Source organism: Nyctereutes procyonoides, unplaced genomic scaffold (genome assembly GCF_905146905.1).
Source record: "Nyctereutes procyonoides isolate TBG_1078 unplaced genomic scaffold, NYPRO_anot_genome, whole genome shotgun sequence".
Classification (NCBI taxonomy): domain Eukaryota; kingdom Metazoa; phylum Chordata; class Mammalia; order Carnivora; family Canidae; genus Nyctereutes; species Nyctereutes procyonoides.
This window is the reverse complement of record NW_026575142.1, coordinates 35,044,418-35,070,683: the sequence shown is the minus strand read 5'-3', so window position 1 is coordinate 35,070,683 and position 26,266 is coordinate 35,044,418. Positions and strand designations below refer to the sequence as shown.

At 52.0% G+C, this 26,266-nt stretch overlaps 2 protein-coding genes across 2 annotated transcripts in view; one reads left to right on the top strand and one right to left on the bottom strand.

Annotated features, from left to right (window-relative positions):
* ANKRD33B (ankyrin repeat domain 33B) overlaps positions 1-6,841 on the top strand; it is an 81,612-nt gene extending 74,771 nt beyond the window's left edge. The window contains exon 4 of the mRNA XM_055308493.1: positions 85-6,841. Within this exon, the coding sequence (XP_055164468.1) occupies positions 85-917 (833 nt within the window). The 3' untranslated portion in view covers positions 918-6,841. The remainder of the gene's footprint in view (positions 1-84) is intronic.
* A 16,866-nt stretch (positions 6,842-23,707) lies between these two features.
* Positions 23,708-26,266, bottom strand: part of DAP (death associated protein) — a 65,837-nt gene continuing 63,278 nt past the window's right edge. Inside the window, exon 4 of the mRNA XM_055307880.1 lies at positions 23,708-25,615. Coding sequence (XP_055163855.1) covers positions 25,502-25,615 — 114 coding nt within the window. The 3' untranslated portion in view covers positions 23,708-25,501. The remainder of the gene's footprint in view (positions 25,616-26,266) is intronic.

The following is a 26,266-nucleotide window of genomic DNA, read 5'->3' as shown; positions in this document are numbered from 1 at the left end:
TTTCAGTCTTTCCTTTCCTGCCGTTGGCCGGGTTGTTCTTGGCGCATTCTCTCCCATTGCCGTTTGTGTTTGCATATTTTTCAGGGGCAGACGTCCATGCCAGGGACCCGCGCCGCGGGATGGCGCCCCAGGAGTGGGCGGCTTACACCGGACGGTTGGAGGCGGTCCGCCTCATCCAGAGGCTGCTGGAGCGACCCTGCCCGGAGCAGTTCGGGGAAAGGTACAAGCCAGAGCTGCCGCTGCCCGCGGAGGCGGTTCTGAAGCCGTCGGGCTCCAAAAGCTGCTTGCAGAGGCTTGCCGAGCTTGTGCGCTCCACGCTGACCTCGCGCTCACGCCAGGGCCCGGAGGATGGGGGCGTCCTGGACCACATGGTCAGGATGACCACGAGCCTCTACAGCCCCGCCGTGGCCATCGTCTGCCAGACCGTGTGCCCCGAGGACGCCCCCTGCGTGGGGAAGAGGCGCCTGGCGGTGCAGGAAATCCTGGAGGCGCGGGGGAGCCGGGACACGCGCGCCCAGGAGGGTGACAAGATAGAGGGCTCCGAGCCGCCGTTCCGGACCTCGCGGGCCGTGGGCGTCTCCAGAGAGGGAGCCCCGAGAGCCGGCCTCGCGTCCCCGCAGCAGCCGGGCGCCCCGCGGAGGGCCAGCCTCCTGCCCCTGCAGCTGCTGAGGAGGAGCAGCGTGCGGCCCGGCGTGGTCATCCCCCGGGTGCGCATCAGCAAGGCGCCCGCGCCCACCTTCCAGCCCGAGCGGGCGGCCGCGAGGGGCAGCACCAAGGACAGCGCGCACCTGCAGCTGCCCAAGTGGCGGTACAAGGAGGCCAAGGAGGAGAAGAGGCGGGCGGAGGAGGCGGAGAAGCAGCGGGAGGCGGCGGCGCAGAAGGAGAAGCGGGCGCCGTCCTGGAGGAAGAGGACGTGAGCGGCGGGCTCCCGGGGGTCGGCGGGGCTGCGCGGGGGAGGGTGCGGCTGGCCTCCCTGCTGGCTCGCGGCCCCGTGTCCCCCTGTCCCCGCGGCCCCGCAGCCCCCGCAGCCCCGGGCCAGGCTCGCACGGGGCCCAGACGCGCGCCGTCGGTTCCGGCTGCACGGTGAATGGGGGAGGGCGCAGGTCCACGAGCCTAAAACCGGTTCCCCTGGCAATCCGTACACCTAGTGGGCAAATTTGCCCCAAAAGCCTATCTCTAGAACCTCACTTGAGAAAATTTTAAGACCAATTTATCGAAGGGTCTGAATAATTTTGTATTTTTAATCATGATCCCATTTGCAGCATTTTACTGGTGATGGGGCTGTTTGTATTTAAGACAGTTTTAACATGTTTGCCTGAAGACCCTTTAACATACTGTTTCCAGCAATAATTATTTGTGATATCTCTATGATTTCATACAGAATTTGTGGAAGTCTCCCCTTTCTTGCCATTTGTCTTTCCTTCTCACCATAGGTGTGTGTGAGCATTGTATGTTCTTATTGATTTGATTAACCTCTTCTGAATATTTGTTTCTACTTGATGGAGGCATTTACTTTTCCAGAAAAATGATGAAGTAAGTCAGGGGAATCAGATTTCCTTTGTATCTTATTTGAAAGCTCTCTTACTTATACGGTAATAATAATGAAGAAAAACCTGTTGTCAAAGCACGAAACCATGCATAGAGAACCATGTATTTATTGCTAGAACTAAATATTTTAAGCAAGGGACTTTAGATAAACTGGATGCAAAGCCTTTAACATATTAAAAAATAGATATGCGAAAAATCTATTATTTAATAAAATGGGGGCAAATGTAATAGAATTTTACTAGAATTACAAAATTAAGTCCTCTGTGCTCTTAGGTAAATTGAATTCAGATATCCTTAAAACGTAAAAAAGATGCAAAAGAATAAGCCATCAGGGTGATACAAATCACTGGAAAGGGGGAGAGGACTAAACAAACAGATTAGAACTGAATATTAAGCAAACTTGTTTTAGGCAAATTCTACTGGAGTGAGTCCGGAGGAGGGCTGCTCCCTCCTCCAGACTCAATTCCAAAGAGCTCCTGGTGTGGAATTACTTGTATTTTTTCCTTTGATGACTGCCTGTGATGTTCAGTTTATCCTCATGCTGGCTTTGTAGAATTTTCAAGATATGGGGACTTGGGCAGAGCACGGATGTGATTTGCCCTGGGCCCTGAGCTCAGTGGGAGTTTTTGTCCAGACTTTTTATCTCCAAAGCACTGAGAAATTCTAATGAATCTCTGGCCATGTGGGTTGCAGAGTATCTGTCACATATGCACTACTGACGGCACTTTATTTAAAAATTATCCTGCTTGGAAGCCATAGATCTAAAATAGTAGCGACTGATTTGGAAGCTTTTTCTCATAACCCTGGATTCACATGTCAAATTGTGCTCCCTGGCTGTGTCGTGATGAGCACCTCTCTCATGATGTGGGCACGGTGGCGCCGGCCTCTCTCTGGTGCCTCCCTCTTGGCACCATGAAGCATTGCGCTCTCTGGGGCCTCATGCTCCTCTCTCCAGAAACTTCAATCATCAGGCTACTGGACAGCACCAGCCTGATGGGTAGGCGTGATGATAATGCAGCTCTCAAAGTCAGATTTTAGTGAGCCTTTCCCTTTTTTCAGAATGGCATAGAGGTCTGGAACCACTTTTAGCATCACTGATACTAAGGGTAGCTGCAGCTCCAAGAGTTGGGATTGGCCGAGTCTCCTTGGAAGAGATGAGGTGAAGAGAAACACCCCTCATCTCCCTCACAGTCTGATCCAGCATCTGTTGAGATCATTTTCTGGTTTGTGTATTTTCACTGCTTTGAGTGGCTGGCTGTATTTTCTCACTGAGGGGTCACCTTTTGCTGCCTTGCTTCTAGTGTTGGTTGGGGGCAGGGGCGATGATGGGCAATGACCTCCTTCTGCTCTGTGGGCACATTCATTCCTTGCCACTCCCTTCACCTTCTCTCTTCCTTGCTTGCCTCTCCTTCCTTTGCTTGTTTTCTTCTCCAGTTTTGGCTAAATGCCCTGATCCTCCTTGGCACCACCACTCTGAGGTCTAAAAAGGGCAGAAAAGGAAGGCGATCATGAGAGGCAGTTGAGTTATCATGTAGTGACCTCCACCTACCCAGTGAATGAAGGACAGATTTCCCCAGTTTCTGTGCAGAGAGTTTAGGATTTCGGCACAGCCCCACATGCCTTTTTGTTGTTGTTGTTTTAAGATTTATTTATTTTGAGAGAGAATCTTTCAAGTGGACTCCTTGCTGAGCAAGGAGACCCAATGCAGAGCTTGATCCCATAACCCATGAGATCATGACCTGAGCCAAAATTAAGAATTGGATGCTCAACTGACTGAGCCCCCCACCCCCTTACCCCTGTCCAAGGGAGGGAGACCTAGTTTGCTCTCCTGCCAGATGACAGACACTCTGCTATACAGAGGAGGACAAGCCGGTGTCTCCTTGCACCCCTGATGTTTATTAACTGTAAATAGTGAATTACAAGTTGACAGGTACCTTCTCAGGGATTTATATATAAATGTAGTTAGAAGAAAAGATGAAGTATATTTTAATACTTTTATTAAACTGTTCGAGTGAATTATGATTACACTAGACAGAAGAAATATTTCTGAGATGATGTCAGTGGTGTTGTCTTCCAGGGAGAGGCCCGTGATCTCCCTCAGTTGAGATTTTCTGGTTATTGGAGACCTGGGACTTTGGCAGCTAAAATGGCTCTGGAGTGGACATGTGGTCACCTCAGCACCTACCGATACCTCCTGTGGATGTGAACCCTCGTATTTAAAACACTTCAGTCTTTGTGTGAAGTGGCCGTGAGAACACAGATGGGCGACTCACCGATTTTACCTCCAGAACTGGCTCCCCCCTGTCTGCTACTGGGGTGTGCAGGGTGCCAGTGCCAGTTTCTTGGCCTGACTTCTGTGAATCCAGTGTTCTGTAGGCAGCCCAGTGCCAGGCTCACAGCTGGAAGGAGGGCGGAGAACAGCTGGGTTCGTCTGCAGGGACCTCAGGGCTCAGTGTATGAAGTCTCCATGTCTTGGCCACGCTGGAGAACACAGCCCAGAACACTAGGACCTTCCTGAGTCCCTGCGGCTCCTCCCAGTGGCAGCACTGGATACCTCAGCGACGTGAATGGAGACCCAAGGGGCCCGAGGGGCCCATTCAGCAGAGGACAGAGGGATCGTGAGGTCAGCCGGAGCACGGCCCATTGCAGGCTGCGTCTGCCCACCTCCTTCCGAGCTGCTGGGGGTGAGCAGGCCTCCGGGGGCCCAGCGCCTGAGGGGAGGCCAGGCAGCTGTGTAAACGGAATTGCACCAGGTGGGCCAAGCCCCAGTCCTGAAATGGATGCAAAGCTGGCTATCCTTGGGGAAGAATCAGAGGTACCAAGTTATGAAAAGAGAGTTAATGAACCCTGAGAGTTCAGTAAAGGGGCCAAGATGAGGCTGTTCTTGCAGCCTCTGGCAAGAACCCTGCTCCTCCGCCCTCTCGTTCCCACTACAGTCCGAGAGAAGACCATCTTTTCCTAATGAACCAGTTCGCTCTGCGCAAGGAGTTCCAGGCCTGCTGTAAGGTGCGCCTCTCCCGGGGTGTGCCTCTCCCCAGGTGTGCCAGGAGAGCCCGCCCGCTCCCCTTGTCTCCTCCTGTCCCCCGTGGCCTGGAGAGCCACCACCTACTGCTGTAAGGTCTACGTGGGCTTGTAGGTGATAAAACATTTGCACTTGTTCTCTTTTACTGCCTTTGGGGGAAACGCTAACACGACGCTCCCTGGGTATTTGCCCAGGATGCTCTCCGGCCCGTGCAGGTAACAAGTGGACCGGGCTGTGGCTTCTCCTGCCCTGGAGGGCAGGGAAGGTGGCGGGTCCATCACCGCCGGCGTCTGCACTACGACAGTCCCGTTTAAGGCGGCAGCTGGACTCGGGAGGATGACTGTCACAGCGAGGGTGCTGCTGCCCACAAAGAACTTAGAACAAAACTGTTCTTCCCCGGAGGCAGATTGCCGTGTTCCCTGTTTCACACCTTGATGCGTTTAGAACTTGCTTAATTCGTCTGTGTCACTTTGGAGTGACACTCTGGAGTCAGCTGCTCATTTCTGGGACCTTGGGTTCACATGTTTCTTCACTAACATTTAAAATAAGTGGCTTAAAAAAATTCTTCTGGAGGTTTTTTGGGGGGGAAAAAAAGAGAGAAACACAAAACTCACCACTACCTGAACTGATTTAGCTAATTTTCGAGTGACCCGGTTGAATGGCTGCTGTGCTGTGCACACAGTTAACTCACTGTGACCCAGCCTGAAGCAAGGCTTCTGTGAAAGGCACAGCCACTGCAGTGCTCTGCTGGCCGTTGGCTGCAAGCCATGCTAAAGCGGTCAGCGTGCTAAAGTGAGGGTGTGCACGCGCGCACGCACACACACACACACACACACAAACACACACGTGTGCTCGCAAACACAGATGAACAGAAGGAAGACGGTTTTGTGCTCGCCAAGGTGACCCCTGCTGTGGCTCCCAGGGAATGTCAGGTGTGACCTGCTTCGATAGTGTGTTCAGGAGGGTTGGACTGCCCCAGACTCACGGGGAGCACTTTGTTCAATGGGACACATAGCACAGCCCGCCCATCGTAACCCAGATCTTACTGTGGGGCAGTGTTGGCCCCGACGGCTTGTGCAGGAGCTCCTTGGCGAGATCCAGTAGCCGAATCCAGGTCACCTCTCGGCCTTTGATGACATCCTCCGTCATTGAGAGGCCGAAGCCAGAGAAGACTCCTCGGGGAGCTCCACCAGGCATTCAGCGGTGGCCACGCTGGATTTCTTGGTACTCGGTGCCAGGTTAGCTGTAGAGTCAGCACCATCTTACCCTGAGGAAGCGCTAGGACTTTCGCCAGTCTGCCCGAGTCTTAGGTAGTCTAACTGAAGCTAACACAGTTGGGTTTTTAAGAGAGATAGGCTCATCCCTGTGTTACACCTTTGTATTGTGTTAAAAGGAAATGTAGGCCAGAAACAAAAATGAAGCTAGTCATTCCAGGTAGAGCAGTGACCTGAGTTGACCTGACACTTTATAATGTTTTGGGAGGTTGCATTGAAGCACTTTAATGCCAGTTTTTGAGCAGATGTTCTAGAAGCTGGTTTGGAACTGCACAACTCTAGAGAACTGGATGAAAACTATGTAAGGATCCTATAAACCTGGAGACGTTCCCGGCAACCCTCTGAGCCATGGGGACATCCCCGGGAATGTCAATGATATGCCTCCGGTCAGATGCACAGAAAAAGTCCCATTGGCATTCGCTTCCTTCAAACCATTGTTCTGCCTGGCTTGTTGGGCATCTGAGGACGTGTATTTTTAATAAGGGCAACTCTGTGACAGCCTAAGGGCTGAACAGACTTCTCGCACACGGGGTGCCAGGTGGCAAGTTACACCATCTTGGTATATAGGCTGTGTTTTCTGAATGTAAAGCTGTTGTCATTGTCCATTCTGAAAATGGATATTGTAACAATGTTGACTCTGGATGGAATTGTGTACATTTCATAGGTTTTTATTTCAAGGTGAGATTTGTTACAGTTTATAAAAGATATTTTCCTATTTAGACCTCAGGGTTACATGTGACTCCCAGCAGCTTCAAATTCCTCTATCCAGAACATCCAGAAGGTTAATAATCTTTAAGTTAAATATGATACCTTATTCAGCAGAAAGAATGTGTCTGTCCCTTTCAACTAACAATTTCTGTAATATTTTAAAAATATAGAAAAATATTGTAAAAATATCGGGGAGGGGATTGTGGCTACAGGATTAAACATCACTTGTGAAATCAACATTCTTGTGGTACAACGGTGTGGTATTGGAATAAACCAAAGTGTGTATTAATGAGAAAATGAGACAAATTTGCCAGTTTGTTTGTTTGTTTGTTTATTTATTTATTTATTTTTAAAAGATTATATTTATTCATGAGAAACACAGAGAGAGAGGCAGAGACATAGGTAGAGGGAGAAGCAGGCTCCTCACACGGAGCCTGATGTGGGACTCGATCCCGGGACCCTGGGATCATGACCTGAGCTGAAGGCAGACGTTCGTTCAACCCCTGGCCACTCAGGTCCCTCATTTTTGTGACTCAGGTCAGCATTTTTATTATCATTTACTTTGCTTGAAATCGATGGGCACTTCTTCTGATACATTTTCACTTTACTTTTGGATGGTAAGGTTTTTTTCTTTTTTTTAAAGATTTTATTTATTTATTCATGAGAGACACACAGAGAGAGGCAGAGACACAGGCAGAGGGAGAAGCAGGCCCCATGCAGGGAGCCCGACGTGGGACTCGATCCTGGGACTCCAGGATCACGCCCTGGGCCGAAGGCGACACTAAACCGCTGAGCCACCGGGGCTGCCCGGTAAGGTTTTTTTTTTTTAAATTAATGATTTATCCAGGGATATTTTCACTTATGTTAAAATGATCCCGTTGCAGTCCTCAGGGTGCCCATCAGCGGTGGGCATCCTGCAGCCTTGTTTCCATGTATTTACATAACATGGGTCAAAACAAAAATCCAGTTTTGTTTTTGTCTTTACCTCACTGGTACAATGTAAATGTTCTGGAATTTCTCTATTTTAAAATATGTCCTTGAAAAGCTTTTCAGAGAACTCTGAAATTAATTTTCTTTTTCTCTTTTTTTAAATTTAAGTTCAGTTAGCCAATATAAGGTACCTCATCAAAAAAAAAATTATTCTTTTAATGGCTAAAAAAGGGATGTACAAACACAGAAAAATAAGCCGAAAGCCGTAAAAGAGTCTCGGATGAAAAGCGACTGACCCTCCCCTGGGGCATCCTTCTCGAAATGTGTTTTAAGTGTTTTCTTCCCTTCGTGTTTGACACAGACGAGGTCCCGTCGTGCGCACGGTCTCTTTCACTCCTGTTTCGGGGAGAGCACGTTGGGCCCCGTTGTTCAGGTGGGTCCCCCCCGGTGTTCTGGGTGCAGGCACCCCGGCGTCTGAGGCGTTTCCCCGTCTTGGGTTATCGTGGTTCCCCGGTTCTTCCCCCCCGAGGAGTACGAGGGCCTTGGCCTGCCCTGCACCGCTGTGCACAAGCGTGAAGAAGGGCCCTGTTCCCCGCCGAGGCTCCCGAGGGAGCCCTGGCCCCCCGCGGCCGCACCTGCTGCCCCGCTGGCTTCCTCACCGTCGCCGGACTGATGGGTGGAGAGCTGCGTCTCATTTTAATTTTCATTTCTCCACTTATTGGTGAGGTGGAGCATCTTTTTGTGTGTCTTTCGACCATTTTAATCTCCTGTTTGATAAGTTTTTTAGTTTAGTGTTTTTGTGTCAGGTTTGCCCATTTGTAGGATTCTGCTATAAATTTCAGATCATAGTTCTTTGAGACATATTGCGGGGTTTTCTCTCCCATTTTATCGCATATCTTTAAGGTGTCTTGTATAAAAATGTGAAATTATGATATACTCAAACGTAATTTTTCTTATATTTACATTTGTGGGTTTTTAAAAAAGATTTTTATTTATTATTTTAAATAATCTCTATCCCCAATGTGGGGCTCGAACTCATGGCTCTGCGATCAGGTGGCGCATGTTCCACCAACTGAGCCCGCTAGGTGCCCCTCGGCTATTTTTGATGACACTGAAAATGGCTCCTATTTATTTGGGAAATTCAGCTCTGCCTTTAGGAAGTCTGAAGTCTGCCATGTTAGATGATCATAATTCTACCCACCAAAAATCACAATTATTAAGGAAGGACCTTGAATAGGAAGACAAAATTTTTTTTTGGAAGACAAATTTTTAAAAAATATTTTATTTACTTATTCATGAGAGACCCAGAGAGAGAGGCAGAGACACAGGCAGAGGGAGAAGCAGGCTCCATGCAGGGAGCCCGATGTGGGACTCCATCCCGGGACTCCAGGATCATGCCCTTGAAGGCAGACCCTCAACAACTGAGCCACCCAGGTGTCCCAGGAAGTCAAATTTTAAATAAAAATTTCTAGACCATGATCGTGATCGGAGATAGTCATATTTATTGTTTGTGAAAAACGTGTATATGTGTTGGGGAGAAATATTAGTAAATAGGAATGCATACAAGGGATAGTCCTTAAGAAAAGTGAAAACCAGGACGTGAAAAGTGAGAGGATGAGGGGGGACGTGGTCTCATCCCCGTTATTTCCCTCACTGCATCTATTTGGAGCCTGGTGAAGCTCCAGCTTTCGCCCATGAAGCTAAGGTACGGGGCAGGGCGGGGGGCGGGGGGTGGCCTCCGGCAGGTGCATTCCCTCGCTGCCCACCCTGTCCGCCGGCCTCAGGAGGAGTGTCTCCACAAGTGATGGGGAACATCAGCCTCCGGAGGACCTCAGGGCTCTGCCTGCGTGCAGCCCTGGTTGCTGGCTCCCCAGGGTCAGTCCTGCCATCTCCCTTGATGTCCTGGCTGGTTTGCACCCAGGGGCAGGAAAGGTGGCTGAAAGCCTCCAGTCTGCTGACAAAACAAACTTTGATGTGCAAATGGCTCACATAAATCACTGCTGGCCAGCAGCCTCCACTCCCAGAGGTCACTGACCCTGCATCAGGGTCAGCCAGGTCAGGGGTGGGGGAGTGGGGGGTGACCACCCCTGCCCAGCCTAACCGCCTGCCTTGAGACCTGTTATCCTGCCCAAGCTCATTATTGCTCTCACTTTAAAGAAACCTAACAAAACCTAACAAAATGTTAATTTTCCTGGCTAAAAATAAATAACATAGACAAATCAAACCCTAATCCACTTTGATATTTCAAAAGCATTATTTAAAAAACAAAATCGAGAAATGAATTGCAAAGGTAGGATTTCAACTTTTCTTTGGCTCTTATTGAAAAAGGATTAGTCCCAAGAGCCTACATGAGAAGCTGGCCCTGGGTGCCCCTCTCTGGGTCACCAGGGACAGACAGGAGGGTTCAAGAGTGTGATGGGGAAGTTCTCTTGCAGTGGAAAAGGTTGCCAAGTGTCTTTACTCCCTGGCAGAGGAGTCCCTTGGCTGGGAGGCCCAAGCCATCCCCCCGCCCCATCACCCCCTGTCCGTGGGCCGCCTCCTGGGGAGGGGATACCAGCTTTTACCTACTAACTGTCCTGAGCGGTCATTGCCAGGTGCAGACTTGCAATCCTTCCTGACCAAACCCCACTGGGATGGCCCCTCCAGGGGCACGTCTCGTCCTCCTCCCTTGTTTGAAGTACATGATGCCCTCTCTGGGGTCCGATGGGTAAAGCATTTCCTCACCTTCCCTCCCAGTGCTGTGCAGGTGCCGAGGCTCCACCTGTCTCTGGAACTCTCCAGACCACCCCAGTCCCACAATCAGGCCAGGTACCCTGGAGATGCTGCAACAACACTCACGTTCTCCCCGGGCCCGTGGGTTAGCCTCCACTGTCACATGAACCAGTGGCTCTTCAGGGGCCCGGGGTTCTGGGACCAGCCGCATCAGCAGCACTTGGGAAATTGTCAGTAATACCTGGTGCTCCCACCTGTATCAGCTTCCTGTGGTCGCTGCGACAATGACAGCTGACTTGCATGGCTTCAAAATGCAGAAATGTATTTCCTCATGGGGCGGAGGCCAGGAGTCAGCAGAGCCGGGCCCCACCAGCCTCTGGGGGATCCTTCCTCTTCCTGCCTCTGCCTCCAGCACCCCACGGCCAGCTTCCGTCTGAGTCTGTGTCCACATGTTCCTCTTTCATGCGGCCATGAGTCACTGCATCAGCACCCATCCCAATCCTGTGTGACTTGGTCTTAATTATATGTGCAATGATCTTATTTCTAAATGAGGGCAAGTTCACAGGCACCTGGGTTAGGATTCCAACAGATCTTGTTGGGGGACACAATTCGCACCCCAGGCTGGGAATGCTGCCCTCCCCCAAACTGCACCCCGGTGGGACCCCCTCCTAACCCTCACTTTCCGGCTCCTCCACCTTGTTGGCCTCCGGTGTCACCAGCCCCTTCTCCTTGCTCTACCCCTGAAGGCAAGAAGCCACGGGCGGAGGGGCCACAGGTGGAGGGGCCACGTCTTCGTGGCTCCCCACTATCTTCCAGCATCTGGAACGGGGCTTGGCCCATGGTAGTTCCCCCGGCAGCACCTGCAGACTGGCGAGCTGGACGCTGACTTCTGACTCCCGACCAAGGCCCTGGAGTGTAGGCCGCGGGCAGAGTCCCAGCCGGCCCCTGGTCCCCTGGGAGGCAGCACGGAGGAGCCAGGCCAGCACGGACCCTGGTTCCACTCTGCCCCCTTCTGGCTGCAGGGCTCTGGGCACGTTAGCTAAGCTCCTGCTTCAGCGCCCTCGTTTTTAAAGTGGAGATTTTCCTGGTGCGTAAGGTTTTCATTTTTTTTTTAAATTTTATTTATGATAGTCACACACAGAGAGAGAGAGAGAGGCAGAGACACAGGCAGAGGGAGAAGCAGGCTCTATGCACCGGGAGCCCGATGTGGGATTCGATCCCGGGTCTCCAGGATCGCGCCCTGGGCCAAAGGCAGGTGCCAAACCGCTGCGCCACCCAGGGATCCCTGCGTAAGGTTTTCATGAAGAGTTTATATGACATAGAAATTGTAGCAAGATTTTTTTTTTAAGATTTTATTTGTTCATGAGAGACACAGAGAGAGGCAGAGACACAGGCAGAGGGAGAAGCAGGCTCCCTGCGGGGAGCCCGATGCGGGACTCGATCCCGGAACCCCGGGGTCACGCCCTGAGCCGGAGGCAGATGCTCAACACTGGGCCCCCCGGGGTCCCCGTACCTAGATCTTTAAGAAGACTGGCACAGAGCTCGCAGCCACTTACAAGTTGTTTCGGCTTCTCTCTGCTGTGGTCCGCACTAAACCTGGGGGCGGTCACAGGGCCATCTGCTGACGTCAGACCAGGCTCCCAGGGAGGGAGTAGAGCTGAGGCCCGCCCTGCCCCGCACCAGCTCCCACGCACACCTGCTCACTCGCCAGTGGCTCTGAAAGCTCCTTGGCTGCACAGAGGCCACATCCACGGTCTGCTCGTCCTTTTTGTCCCAGCCCCTGGGAGTATGGTCACCGCGGGCACCTGCTCCCAATGCTCTTGGCGTCCCCCAGACCAAAGTCCGTCCATCCCACGGAGGCAGGACATAAGGGCCTCCCTTCCCTCTGTGGTCCTGTCCTGGGCTTGAGGGCTGAGCTTGAGCCTCCTCCACCCGTGGATCCCTCGCCAAATGGGCAGCGCGGTCTTCTGAGCGGCATCTCTGTGTGCATCTCTGCAGGGCGTTCACAGGGCCTGGGCCCTGGTCCTGGAGGTGAGAAGGCGGAGGAGGCCCCACGCACACCTGGGGCAGCCGCCAGCTGCCTCGCCTGGCCTTGCCTCATCTGCCCGGCAGGAGCTGACTTGCCCCAGCTGCTAACCGCTGGCGAGGGGGCGGTGGTGGCCGTCCGGCACCCAAATGCCTCTCGGGAATGCTGCCGATTAGGCCACGTTGCTGAGCGGACTGCTGTTTGACAAAGACAATATTAAGTGGCCGTGGAGACCAGCTAAATCAGCTCGCTAGAAACAGCAACGTGGAAAATACCCTGCTTATTGGATTCAGCCTGGCTTCTCTCCCAGCAAAGCATACAGGGAAGAAGATGCTTGGCTTGCTTAATTAAGCGAGATGACAACATACATATTCTAGGCTGTGTGGGGGAAGGTCTTTGGAGACAGATAGGGGCCCGGGCCCGGCTTTGCTACTGTTCTCTCTGTGACCCTGGCAGGGTTCGTCATTTCCTTAAGGAATGAGTCTCTGAACGGACGCTGCCCACCCTGCCTGTTGCCAGTCTTGGACGGAGTCCTGGGGGCTGCTTGGAGCATAGACGCTGTGCTGGCCACCTTGGTTGGCCGTCTCAGGGGCTCTCCATCTCTTCTCTGCCTCCATGACCTCCGAGTCATCAGGAAGGTCTCTCAAGAGCCCTTGTGATTCCGGATGGAAGGTAGGTCAGCAGAATAATGGCTCACAGTGGGGATGAGGACAGACATGTTTTAAGGACCTTCTGAATTCTAACATGCTCCATTAGGAGGTCTTCTCCCAGACGGAATCTGGTCAGAGCTCTTCAGCCCCAGGCCCTGTGTAAGCCCCTGCTCTGGTGAACTACCTTGGATCACGCAGGGCCTCCGAGCAAGTGGAGAGGTCCCAGCTCCTTGCTCCTAGGGCTGAGCTGTCAGTCATGGTGTAGCAGTCTACGATCTGTGCTTGCCTCAGTGCCAAGAGCAGCATCCCAGACCATCTGGGTCAAGATCTTTCTAACCACAGGTGAAAGGAAGAAGGGTGGCTCCCAGGAGAAGTGCATCTTTTCTTCCCAGAGCCCACAGTGGAGCCTGGCTAAGAGGCCCATCCTCAGGTCTTCTGGGAGGACAGGGATGCCTGAACTGGATGGTTGCTGTTGACCTGCCCTCTGACCACCCAGCCGCCTACAACTTAGAAAAACAGGCAAAGAGGCAAGTGGGCCTTCCCTGAGGTGCTGAGAGCCTTGTCACACTGTCATGCTCAGAGTGCCATCCCTCCACCAGCACCCAGAGGTCCTGGCTCTGGCCCACGCCAGGGTTAGAACTCAGGATGGTGGGGCCTGGCACTGCCCAAGAGATTGGAGAATATGGCCAACAAAGTACTTAATTACTGTGACCTTCTCTTTACTATGAGCAGATAGATATTATGCTGCTTTCTTAAGGAAGTTATGGGCAGCGATGCTTTAGGAACTCAGGATAGGAACTCATGAGAAGCCTGGAGGTCTCACTGTAGGTTTCAGAGGAGATGGAGGGTGGGTCAGTTGCATGCAGTGTCATCCCGGACAACCTTACCAACTCTCTCTGGTTAGGCATCTGTTCCCGTGGGGACCTCATCCTTACCCCATGTTCTCTGGATGGTGTCTCCTCCCTTCTTCCCTCACACAACCTTGACGTCCTCTCTATTGCCTAAAACTCATCTGCCAATTTAGCAAAACTGAACCTGGTAGTTGGCTGACCAAGTTATTTACCAGGGTTACCGGGGTTGCTTCCTGGAAACTGGCCTTGATTTTCTGACCTCATGGCTCCCTGGAGTAGCTGCTGAAGGAGGTTAAGGAGCCACGTCTCCTCTTTTGTTCCAAGGAAAGCCCACTCTTGCTTGGCCACTGTGAGCATTTGTATCTTTTTTTTTTTTTTTAGATAGGTTTTTTTTTTTTTTAAGATTTTATTTATTCATAGAGACAGAGAGAGAGAGAGAGATAGGCAGAGACACAGGCAGAGGGAGAAGCAGGCTCCATGCAGGGAGCCCGATGCGGGACTGGATCCTGGATCTCCAGGATCACACCCCGGGCCGAAGGCAGCGCTAAACCGCTGAGCCACCGGGGCTGCCCGAGCATTTGTATCAAACAAAATTAGGTTAGCTGCATATGAGCGAAAACTCATAACAGTCATTGTCATTGTCATTGGTATGACATGGTGATTGTCATAATCACTGACATTATGATTTATATCACTACAAAAGCTTACCTGCTACTGTGTGCCAGGCACATAATGACCCTGTAACATAGAAACTATTATTAGCCTCATTTTGCACGTGGGGAAATTCAGATACAGAGAGGTCAAGAGACCTATGTAAGACCTCAGTGCTAGTGAGTAGAGGTGCTGAGATTTAATCAAGGTCCAGCTTCAGAGTCTGTGCTCTAAGCTTTTCTGTTATGGCCAAAAAAGAGTGGCTAAAAATACGTCAAGGTTTGTCCTTTTCCAGGCAAAGACTAGAGCAGCAGGCTGGGGCGGGCATGGTGGTGCCACTGTCATCAGGGATCCAGGCTCTTTCTTGCCTCTGCTCTGTCATCCTTGGCAGGAGCTCCATACCCCTGGTTGCCTCATAATCCAAGCTGGCTGCTGGAGTACAAGTCATTACCCCACTTTCCACATAGGAGAAAGGGGTAAAGGGCAACAAGAAGCCAATATTCTGGATGATTCACCTCCCTTAAGTTAACACTCACTTGTATCCCATTCACGAACTTTGTCCTGCAGCCACACATACCCATCAGGTTGGAAAATGGAGCCGTGGAAGTGGGGGCATTGCTTGTACTGGATAATAGGGCTCTATTCCAAAGAGGAAGGGGTGTAGGCATGGGGGAGACTGGCATCCCTGCACCAAAGCCGAAGAAAGTCAATGTTTTATTTGTATTTTCTGCTCTCAACCCTTTTCTGGGGCACAAGCAGGAGGAGGCCCTGTCCTCCTCCTAATTTTGGGGAATCCTCGCCATTGTAGACTTGCTCTCCTCACAGAACTTTCCCTTCCAGTTTGCTGCTCCAGCCCCACTGGAGATGAGCACTTGCAGCATGTGCGTAGGAGCGTTTCATTACTGCCGGAGGAGACAACGTCTAGAACTTAGACTTGGATCTCCGGACTTCGAAGTAGGACTTAAGTCTAGTCTTTCATGATTTCCTCTTTTTCATGATCTGGCCCAGTAAAGGCCTTCAAATGGGGTTCATCTTTCTCCTAGGGCTACCCATCCTGGGAGCAGGACCTTGGCATCTCTCAGGCTCCAATCTAGATGTTTGGCAACCAGAGGATCTTGCTGTTCCTCCAACTCTTGGGACCTCCTGCCCCTGGGAGGACTTCTGTTGGTTGGCAGAGGAGCATCGGAGCTTTCTTCTGTGGAGAGACAGAGGACCCGGAGATGGTCTGGGTTGACAGACGGATCAATCGAGTGTGGAAATGACAGTGGAATGTTCTGCTCTTTCATGATTAGCGGTGGAAAGCCTAGAGCTTGGTGCCAGACCAATCTTAGCTTTGCCACTTGCTAGCTATGCGGGTAAGTTGTTTACCACACCGGGCTGCAGTTGTTGCGTGTATGTAATAGTGAAAGTAAGTCTACCAGGTGGAGTTGCTGTGAGCGCCTAGCATGTAGTAAGCACTCAATAAATGTGAGGAGGAGGAAGATGGTGGCAGTGATGATGAAGATGCTGGTGGTGAGGGTGGGGTGGAGAACATAGCTACTTGGATGCCTTTGGAATTCGTGGAAAATAGTGTAATTGGATTTTTTTTTAAAGCATGGCAATTAGATTTATAATAATCTATATAAACTGGTTAAGTTTATATAGTTGAAATAAAGCATTAATTTATAAGTGCTCATTGATCCTTTTCCTATTATGTTCAGATTACCTAATTGTCTTCAAAGAAAACACTTGTTTATCACGCTAATGCTGCTTCTCTTTCTTAGATGTCACAGTACTTTGTGCTTGTAAAGTGATAATCCTTTGGTTTTGTTGTTGCCTCATAGGAAATCTTTTTTGGGGGATCCTTTTAATATGGTAAGAGCCTCTATGAGGATAGTAAAATAACCTATTAAGTTGGAAACAACATTCATTTTAAGGCAGGAAGAAAGCATTGGCTATGAAAGTCAAACAACAAACCTATAAAGGACTTTATTAGTTATCTTAATGGCACTGGCATGATGGGATTAGCGTCATCCTAGGGCTGGGAGATGTATATGATGTGACATTATATGCCTTTGAGGGGGTTTCCCAATCATGCTCTAAAGGAAATCTGACTCCAAAGCCCGTTGCTTAGGTTGCTTGTTTGTTTTGGTTGTAATTTTTGTTCAGAGGTTTTTCTACTACACATCTCCTCTCTCAGGCCCAGTCTACACCAGTCTGAGAGGTGGCCTGTGCCAGGATGTGGGCTCCTTGCATCCGTCCCACGGCGAGGATGGTCCTCACCCACCGCGCTCTGCTGTTGTGGGCACGGGAGATCTGGGACCGCATGCGCGTGGACTGCCTTTTGGCTCTGGCCTGACACCGCCTCTGATGTTTGGTGAATCTAGTGACCAGAATTAGAATGAATCTGAACCTAACTGGAAGTGCTACTCCTTTGTGCCAGATGACTCCGGTGAGTCACATAGGGCTTCCCCGGTTGATGATGACACCCTGGCAGGTAGTGTTTCTAGAAGTGACTGAGCTGGGAAAGTTTCTAGCCAAGTGATGTACAGAGGCCGAGGCATCGTTGGCATCAAGGTGGAGAATTTTGTGATAAAGCACGTGACTTGTACAGACTTTTGTCCCATCTCATGCTCTGAAATGTGTTTTCTAGATGCCTGATGATGTGGTCCAGTTGCACATGCTGCTGCTAAATGTCGAGCCAACTCATTGGACATCCTCATGTCGGAGGGGTAGAAAGGATGTCAACGTCCCACGTCTGTCACTCAGGTTGTGTGTGGAGTGGTGGGTCAGAGGTGGCCACCTCTCCGGGAGGTCACAGCTGGCCTTTAGTCCTTCTGTGGCAGACACGGGGTTTGCTCGTGCTGTAGAAGCACCGCGTGCTCTCCCTGAAGGGAAGGCTGGCTTTATCTAAAATGTCCCATTGCATCCAAGAGCAGTTCTGCATCAGGGCAATTTGCTATTTGCTGCTCCAAGGACTGAAATGCATACACAAGCTCGAGCTACTTTAGCTGCTTGCACCAAATGTGCCCTTGTCACTGAAACACATTTATTATTATTTTTTTCAAGATTCTGGGATGAGGGAAATTTGCCTTTAGTTATGTAATTGCATTGTTAGCAGTCATGGAGTTCTAGAACAGGAACTCCATTAGGGCTACTCAACCTTGGTATTGTTGACTTTGGGATCTGGAGAATTCTTTGTTGTTGGGGCTGTTCTCAGTGCATTGTAGGACCTTTGGTCATATGCCTGGCCTCTACTCGCTAGATGCTACCACTAGTACCTCTTGTCCCATTCCCAGTCCCCAGTTGGGGCAACTAAAAATGTGTCCAGACATTGCCCAAGGTTCTCTGGGGGTAAAATCGCCCCCAGGTGAAAACCACTGCCCTAGAGATAATGAAGACATCATTAGTACTCCAAATACATTCCATGATCTCCATGCATCTCTAAAGAATAACACAAATAGGTTTCTGGTAATTTGCATGGAAACTGAGCCCTCGTGTGACAAAATGTTGGACTTTCTCTTTTAGGTGACCTGCAGCACCTCAAAATGACAGAGCTGAAAGGTAATCAAATCACTCATCCAGGGCTTCTGAGTAAAGTCCCAAATCTTCCTCATTATATCAGTTCATTATATCAGATCATGTTGGGTCTTTTTCAGTCGACAAATTGGATTTTTTTTAAAGCATGGCAATTAGATTTATAATAATATTTAGGATTAATGGGGAGGGTGAGGGAGAGATGATTTTCTCCTGTCATGAATGCCCTTAATTGAATTTTAGAAAGTCTGTTTGGAAGAGCATATATGTTTGACAGAATGTTGCAAGGTGTACAGATGCTTCAGTGTGGACAAAGTGAAAACAGGTTCACGATGCTTTGAAGAACCTGAGAAAAGTGAGCAGTGATGAAAGGTTAGGATGCTTCATTTTCTGTGTCCTCTTGGCTGGACCACAGGGCCTAGATATTTGGTTGAACATTATCCTGGATGTTTTTGTGAGGCTTTGGTTGAGATTCACATTTAAATCAGTGGACTTTGAGGGGAGCAGGTGCCCTTTATGATGTGGGTGGGCCTCCTCCAGTCATGTAAAGGCCTGCAAGGAGCAAAGCAAAAGACTGACCTCCCCCAGCAAGAGGGATTTCTGCCAGCAGACGGCTTTTGGACTTGAGCTGCATTGGCTCTTCTCTGGGTCTCGCACCTGCTGGCTCACCCTGCAGATTTTGGACTTGCCAGCCTCCATAAGCAGGGGAGCCAATTCTTTTTTTTTTTTTTTGAGCCAATTCTTTATAATAAATCTCTTTATCTATTTCTCTAGTTAGCGATCATCTATCTATACCTATCATCATCTACTATCATCTCCTGTCGGTTCTGTTTCTCTGGAGAAGTCTGGCTAATACAACTATTTTTTTTTAAGATTTTATTTATTCATTCATGAGAGACACACAGAGAGAGGCAGAGACACAGGCAGAGGGAGAAGCAGGCTCCCAGCGGGCGCCCCGATGCGGGACTCAATCCCAGGACCCTGGGAACATGCCCTCGGCCGAAGCCAGATGCTCAACCGCTGAGCCACCTGGGTGCCCCTGGTTAATACAAATATTGAGGAAACTTCAAATACTCCCACTTTCACAGTTAATGACCACACCCACTCACCTTCTCTATCCTTGGGAGCATATGGCTGTAGACACCACCTGGGATGGTTACGAAATGCCAGGGTTTTATTTATTTATTTATTTATTTATTTATTTATTTATTTATTTAGGGTTGTGTTTTGTTTTTGTTTTTATACTGCAGAGCTCAGCAGGATGCCAAGTCTTGGGGAAAATAAGTTTACTTTGGGGTTTGTAAAAAGAAACACTTAACCAGCATGGCAGCTGTGAAGTTAGAAAAAGCTGCAGGACAGCAGAAGAACACCACCGGCCACCAAGGCAGGAGACAGATGTTCTAAAAAGAATTCATTAATTAAAAACCTGCTGTGCCTGGCAATGTCTTTCCTCTCCCTCCAGGTCCTCCCTCCAACCCTGCCCTTTCTCGGGGCGCCCGAGTGTGGTGCATATGCCCCCAACCTGGGTCGGGCAGTGACCTCCACTGGCTGGCGCTCAATTCACTGTCTCCAGAGCTTCCCACTGTTTCTGGCTGGTTCTGTGGAAGCCATGGGCCTGCCACCCTCTGGAGCTCTGTACACTCCCGTGCACACCCTGGCTCTCTGTGCCCATACCTGGCTGGTGGAAGCATAGGACCAAGGACGGGGAGCGGTACCGTCCACTCTTGGGCATGTGCTTGTGTGCGCTGGAGTCAGCCTTTGAGGTCGTGGTGTGAGTGTGCTTGAAAGCCCCAGGGCCGCCCCCCCCCCCCGCCCCGCCTTTGCTCTGTTCCTCTGCCGCTGCCCGGGTTTCACTTTCAATGGATAGAAGCTCCTGGTGTCTCTGGTCTTGTGTCATAAATGAATAACCATGACTGTAATGGGGATAATGAAGATCACCTGAGTGCTCGCCTCTGACACGCACACAGCCCCACCAGAGACGTTAAGGAAGGTTCCTTTTGGCAGTGAGAAAGCTGAGGCCCAGAGGAGCAGAGCCAGCTGGCCAGGCCCTGCAGGTACTAAGTGGGAGGGTGCACCCAGGAGGGCCCACACTTGCTCTGGGCTCCGAGGACGGCCAGTGTCGCCCCACCAGGCGCTGACCCTGGTTGGAAGCATGGAACCGAGGTGGTTCCCTGAAGTGGGCATGGATGTCGTAGGTGTGGACCTGAGGGCCAGGAGAGGCTGTAATATGGTCCTTGTCTTTCTCCCTGGACCCAGGGAGCAGATGGCACAGGGGGAGGATGTGTTGAGAGTGGGGAGCCAGTCTCCCCAGACCAGGCCAGGGTAGTAGTGGGCCTCCCAGTTGATCCGGCCTGGAGACGGGGTCTCAGTCTATCCCCAGGCAGCGCACAGTGCACACAGCACGCAGGAACCAGGGCAAAGGCAAGCCTGCTGACCTCTGGGTACATCTGCCCTAGGGGTGCCCTGGGGTCCTCAACTTCCTAAGGATCCGCCCATTCCTGCTCCACTCATCACTGGCTGGGCCTCTCCAGCCTCGTCTCTAATTCCATGCTGTTGTTCCTGGGCACAGCCTGGACAGGCACTGATCCAGGCCTCCTTCTCTGCAATCCCAAGTCTCTGTACCTTACCAGAGCCACCTGCCTGTGCTGGGAGCTCTGTTCTTTTGAAACTGGTGTCTATATTAACCAGGAAGTTAATATCCATGATTTTTTTTCATCCGGGCAAGACCCCTTTCCCTGCATACAGGTGGAGAGCTGAGGCGCAGTGATGCTCTCTGAAGAGCTGGCTTGGGCAGATGCAGGCTGTGCCCCCCCCAGTGCCCCGCACCTGCCGCAGGTCCGTCACCGCCTCCCCGCCCCGGGCCTGTCTGGGCCTGTCTGGGCCTGTCTGCTCAGGGTCCAGCCTCCGGGAAGGCTCAGCTGCCCCGGGCAGCCCAGCCCTGCCGCCCTGCCCTCCCCTTTCAAAGGGCAGCAGCTTAGCGGAGCTTCTGGTCCCCGGGGGTTCCTTCGTCGGCCTTGGTCCTCATCACACACCTTCTTCCTCTGGGGTTTGTGCTTCTGCCTCCACTCACCCGGTGCCCATCCGAAGCGCCAGCACCCAGGCGCCCCGCGGTTCCGTGTCTCCCGAGGACTTCGCGTCCAAGGCCTGACCCCGGGCTCCCAGCTCCAGGCTGCCCCCTCCGGCCCACCTCATCTCCTCGCCTCCTCGCCCCTGGGCCTCTGCCGCTGGGGCCGGGCTGCCCTGAGTTCCTCGGGCCCTGCGACCCCAAGGGCCCCTGGGCGGTGTCTGCCCTCCCGGGCGGCCGGCGGGGGGCGTCTTACTGAATTTGCCCTGCGTAGCCGCACCGCCGGCAGCAAGGCCGGGTCTCCCGACGCAGGGTGCTCCGCGGGGCTGGGAGAGGTCGGGGCTGGGAGAGGGCGCCAGCACTCAGGGTGGCCGCGCACCCCGCGGCCCGACTCCCCGCAGCGGGGCTGGCGAAGCCCTAAGAGAGGGCGGGGGAGTTCCACCCGAGACCTCTCTGCTCCCTCGGTGCGTCTTGCCCCTTCTTTCCAACCATTCTTTGCTTTCGCAGGCCCCCAGTGTCGAGCACCCCGCGTCTTCTTTGCTGCCGGCTCCAGCTCCGCAGACGGCAGGCGGGGTCAGGCTGGTGCAGGCCGAGCCCCGACCCGGCGCGGGCGGCACGCGGCCGCCGGCGTCCTGGGGTGTGACCCGGGTCGCCCGGATCCTGCCCTGAGCTCCCGTCCCCCCACCCAGGGCAGCTTCCCGCCCCCGCCCCCGCCCCGTGCTCCAGCGCCTGGGCCACCGGTGCTCATCTCTCCGTCCCCCGCCCCCCGCCCCCCTCGAGCAGGTGCAAGGGGCTCTGGTTGGCTCGCGCTGAAGGCCACCCCCTCCCTCAAACTTCCTCTCCCGCCAGCTAGGCTCTTGGGTTTGTTGGTCTGTCCTTCCATCCATGGACATCTAAACCGTTGGCAATGTTGTTGGCTGTGATGAGTAACGCCGCTCTAAGTGTTTGTGGGTGAGTGTGTAGATGTGTGCTTTCATTTCTCTGTGGCTGCAACCATGTTGCGCTCCCGATGGCACAGCACGCGGGTTCTGGTTCCTCCACATCCTTGCCAACACGTGTTATTATTTGATTTTTGGATTTTAGCCATCTTAGTGGGTGTGAAGTGATTTTGCTTTGCATTTCCCTGGTGACTAATGATACTGAGCATCTTTACATGTGCTCATTGGCTATTTGTCTATCTCCTTTAGACAAATGTTTGCTGACAGCGACTTTTGCCACCGGGCACTGTGTGTCAGTCTTCCCATCTGTAAAGTGGGATGGTCCTCACCAACGGAAAACTCTTACTAGAGAAGACGTGGGATCTAGAAACACGCGCCCCTGGACGAGGACATGTGCAGCCAAGAGCTGCAGCCTCACAAGCTGCTAGGACCAGCAGACAGACAGACACCGTGGCTGGAGGCACCAAGCATGCACATGCCTCTCCTGCACTTCTCCCCCTGCCTCCTGCAGGCACGCTTTGGTTGCTCCCCGGCTAGTAACCTGCAGCGGATAAAGCATTCTTACAGCTAAGTTTATTCAGAAAAGCAATTTTGTGGAATGAACAGTGAGTCAAACAGTATGAGCAGGGAGGGAGATTCCTAGCTTTTCAGTGCACAGTGGATACTCGGGGTTGAATTGTTTCCTCAAATGACATGTCAAGTCCTAATCCCCAGGATCTGTGAACGTGGCCTTATTTGGAAATAGGGTCTTTGCAGATCTAGTTCCTTAACATGAGGTCATACTGGATTAGGGTTAGCACTAATCCAATGACAGTGTCCTTAGAAGAAGGGAATGTGGACACAGATGCACACAAAGATGTCCATGTGACAATGCCCAGGGATTGGACTTATGCTTCAACCAGCAATAAATACCCAGGAATGCAGGTAGCCATCAGAAGGGCATGAGCATCATCTAGAGCCTTCCTAGGGAGCTGGGTCCTGCTGATATCCTGATTCCAAGCTTTTAGACCCTAGAACCATGAAATAATATATTTTCATAGTTTTAAGCCAGCCACTTTGTGGTACTTTGTTACAGCAACAATGTGGGGAAAATGCAGGTGACAACAATGTTAATAAAGCCATCGGGGGCAGTTCTTTTCCACGCTGGCTGGCATGTGTTTGGCATTTCTGTCCACCTGCATTTATTTAGAGACAGACTCTACACCCAGCGACACTAAATGTGTGAGACCCCTTGTAGGTCTCAATGGCCCCAGAGGGGACACCAGGGCTAAGGAATGGCCAGACTTGTTGGGAGATGCAGACTCTGGCTTGTCGCCCCCAGGTGACACCCAGGTCCTCCGCTGACCGGGGAGGCCCTGTGTGGGGGGATCCGCAGAGGACTCTCCCATCCAAGTCTGTGTTCCGCCTGGATCTCGAGGTCTGACTGTTGTGCTCATCTCTCCTCCTACCCATAGGGTTCCCGCAGAGCTTTGGATCAAGGCAAATGTCTTTTTCATCAAAAGCTGCTCACAGCCACCCCTGCGCTTACTACTAATTCCTTCTAAGTCTGTCCTGGAGGCTCTAGGTAGCATAGGGCCAGCTGCTAGGCACAAGTAATATGTTCTCATCAGTGGCATTAAGCTTTTCCATTTTAAGACATTTTAAAGTAGATGATCAGACTCAAGGTGTCAGGTGTCCAACAGTTTAACTTTGTGTCTGGGCAACAATTTGTGAAAATAACCATCACACATGCATGTTCGTGATTCTACTGAATCCATCTGGGAACCCCTGTAAAATGTACAAGAAAAATGTCTGAAATGTAAGAAAATACAACCATGAGAAGGAAATGCAAGAGCTTTATTACAATCATTATTATCCTTGAGGTTAACAACTGATGAACTCATTCAAGAAAATATTTTGCATGTGATGATTTAGGGCCCAGGGATACATGCCAGAAGCAGCTAGAAGGACATGGAAAATGTACCTTGGGAAACAGCATGGCGCTCCAGGCTGCAAAACTAAAAAGTATCAAGGATGCATCTGAACTTCTGTAGCGGAGGGTACGGTGGTGGCACAGGCCTGACCTAGTTCAGGAGGTAGCGGGGTGGCTGCTGGCTCGCTGCGCTCCAGGGCACGCTGCCCCCTGCCCACCCTGCCCCCCCAGGTCTGCAACTCTGCAAGCCAGAGTTGGTGAGATGTTACACCAACATCTCAGCGTCTACCAGGTGCCTTGAGGGGTAGACCCTGCCCCCCAGCAAATCAGTGAGAAGGGAAACCCAACACTGCCTCTGCAACATGCAGCCGTGCTGCTTCTCCCTCGGGGAAGGGTGAGAGGTGGGTCTCATTAGGTCTGCGTCACTTTTGCAGGTTGGCAGCCGCAGACCTGATAAGGACGTCAGCGAGGCTGGCGGTGTGTGCATGGCGCTCAAAGCGCCACTGCCACCTGCCGCGAGTATGACCGCCGGTGCGTGGCGCGTCGGGGCCGTACCTGCTCCAGGAGCATCTGCAGCCTCTGAGCACACCAGCCCGTTGGCTTTTCAGAAAAATAAAGCGCTCTAGAGCCATGAGCCAGGGAGCAGTCTAGGCAGCTCCACGCCGGAAGGACGTGCCGAAAGCAGAGGACAATCGGATGCGCCCCGGTGAACGCGGGCCCAGGCAAACCTGCGCTTGGGCAGAAGGAATTCAGCTGGACTGACAGGTGTTTTCTAGCTCAAATGGAATGTGGTGTTTCTGCTTTTCTCTGGGGAGACAACGGGGCAGGTTTTCATCCGTCTTTGCATGCATGCAGTGTGCTTGCTATAGTGTCCCAGAACCAGGAAAGCTGGTTCCTCCACCGGGTCATTGATCACGTCTAGAACTCAAAGCAGCTCTAGAGAGGATTACGAGAAACGCAGGTTTGCCCGGTGTCCCTGGTGGAGGCTCTCTGGTTCAGGAGGCAGATGTCCTTCTGGAGGAGCTCCCTGCAGGCAGACTGCCTAGATTTCTAATTTTCCAGAATATGGCTCCTGTGATTATAGAGCCAATTTAAAGATGGGAGCTTCTCTTTGGCTTTTCCCAGGAGCACCTGGGCCTCCCTGGGCAGTGAGCCCCCGTCACACAGGGAGAGGAATTCAGGGACGCTGGTGCCACTTGCACCAAAACCCTTCCCTACCCTGCCTTCCTGAAACCCACTCCGTAATCAATGCCCCTCTTGCCCTCCTGCTGTTAAGACGTGTTGTCCTGTTACTAAAAAGCAGGAAATGGGTGACTTTCCCACCAGCCTTAATCCCGTCCTCCCAAATGTGTGCCCGCTTGTTTTTAAGACCACAGGTAGGGCCTTTGATGACTGCTGACACAGAAGTAAAGCTGAGCTCTGGAAACGTCACTTGACTCATCAGGCCTTGGTGAGTTCTGCTTATGGCACTTGCAGGGATACAAAGATCCTCAAATGCCACCAACCAGGACCACCTGGACACAAGGTGGGGGTCAGATCCTTCTTAGTTTCAGATATGGAAATTTAAGGCAAAAGAAGGGGCGCTTGACTTTGTCTTAGATTTCCCAGTGGAGCAGTGTCTTGAAGAAAATCTTTGCCGGGGAAATAGGAAAGGTGGGGAAATTGAGGCACTGGTGGTAGAGGCGCCGGTCCTCGCTGTTCACTTGCGAGGCTGCTGGATGTGCTGGGTTCTCGGCGAAGGATGCTTGTCAATGGAGGCGTGGGGCTTCTGGTGAGCCACCTGGGCGGCTGCTGGTGGGAAGTCTTTGTCGCCCTGTTGAGATACAGAATGCACTGGCTCGTCAACCCCGTACAGCCCAGTGACATGAGGGCAGGGTCCCCAATGCCCTGTCTACTGGCTTCCCTGCAGGTTGGGCGACAAAACAGGCAACCTGTTGGCAGGTTGTGGGATGTCTCCTGGGACTGTGGGGGTCCTGATGCTCTGTGGGCTGCGGAGGGGGGTCCTGCGGCCCACAAGCCCCAGGAGGTGGGGATGCTCAGAGTCTGCCCCCACACCATGAGCTCGGGTCACCATACGAATCCCTCAGAACTAAGCTGGCTCTGGATAGCTTTCCTCTGCTAGAACTATCCTCGTGGCCTTTCCAACTAGGGGCCACGCAGAACCAAAGCCAGTGTCTTAAATTCAGATTTGCTGCCACAGCCGCTTCACAGGGGCACTGGCTGAGGAGGACACACTTGGGGCAGGGCTAGAAGCCCATGAGATGAAGCTGGATTCACCCCCCTGGGCCTCAAAGAAGGTACCCGGCCACTTGTCAGGGAGGACTTGCCTTCCTGTGCCAACAGGGCATGTGCTGAGGTGGCTGGGGCCCAGGCCACGGCGAGCAGGCCAGAGCCACAGCGTGGTCTGGCTGAGCCAACCGGCAGGGGGTGACTTTGGACCTGGGTCAGCGTTTAGTTTTCCCTC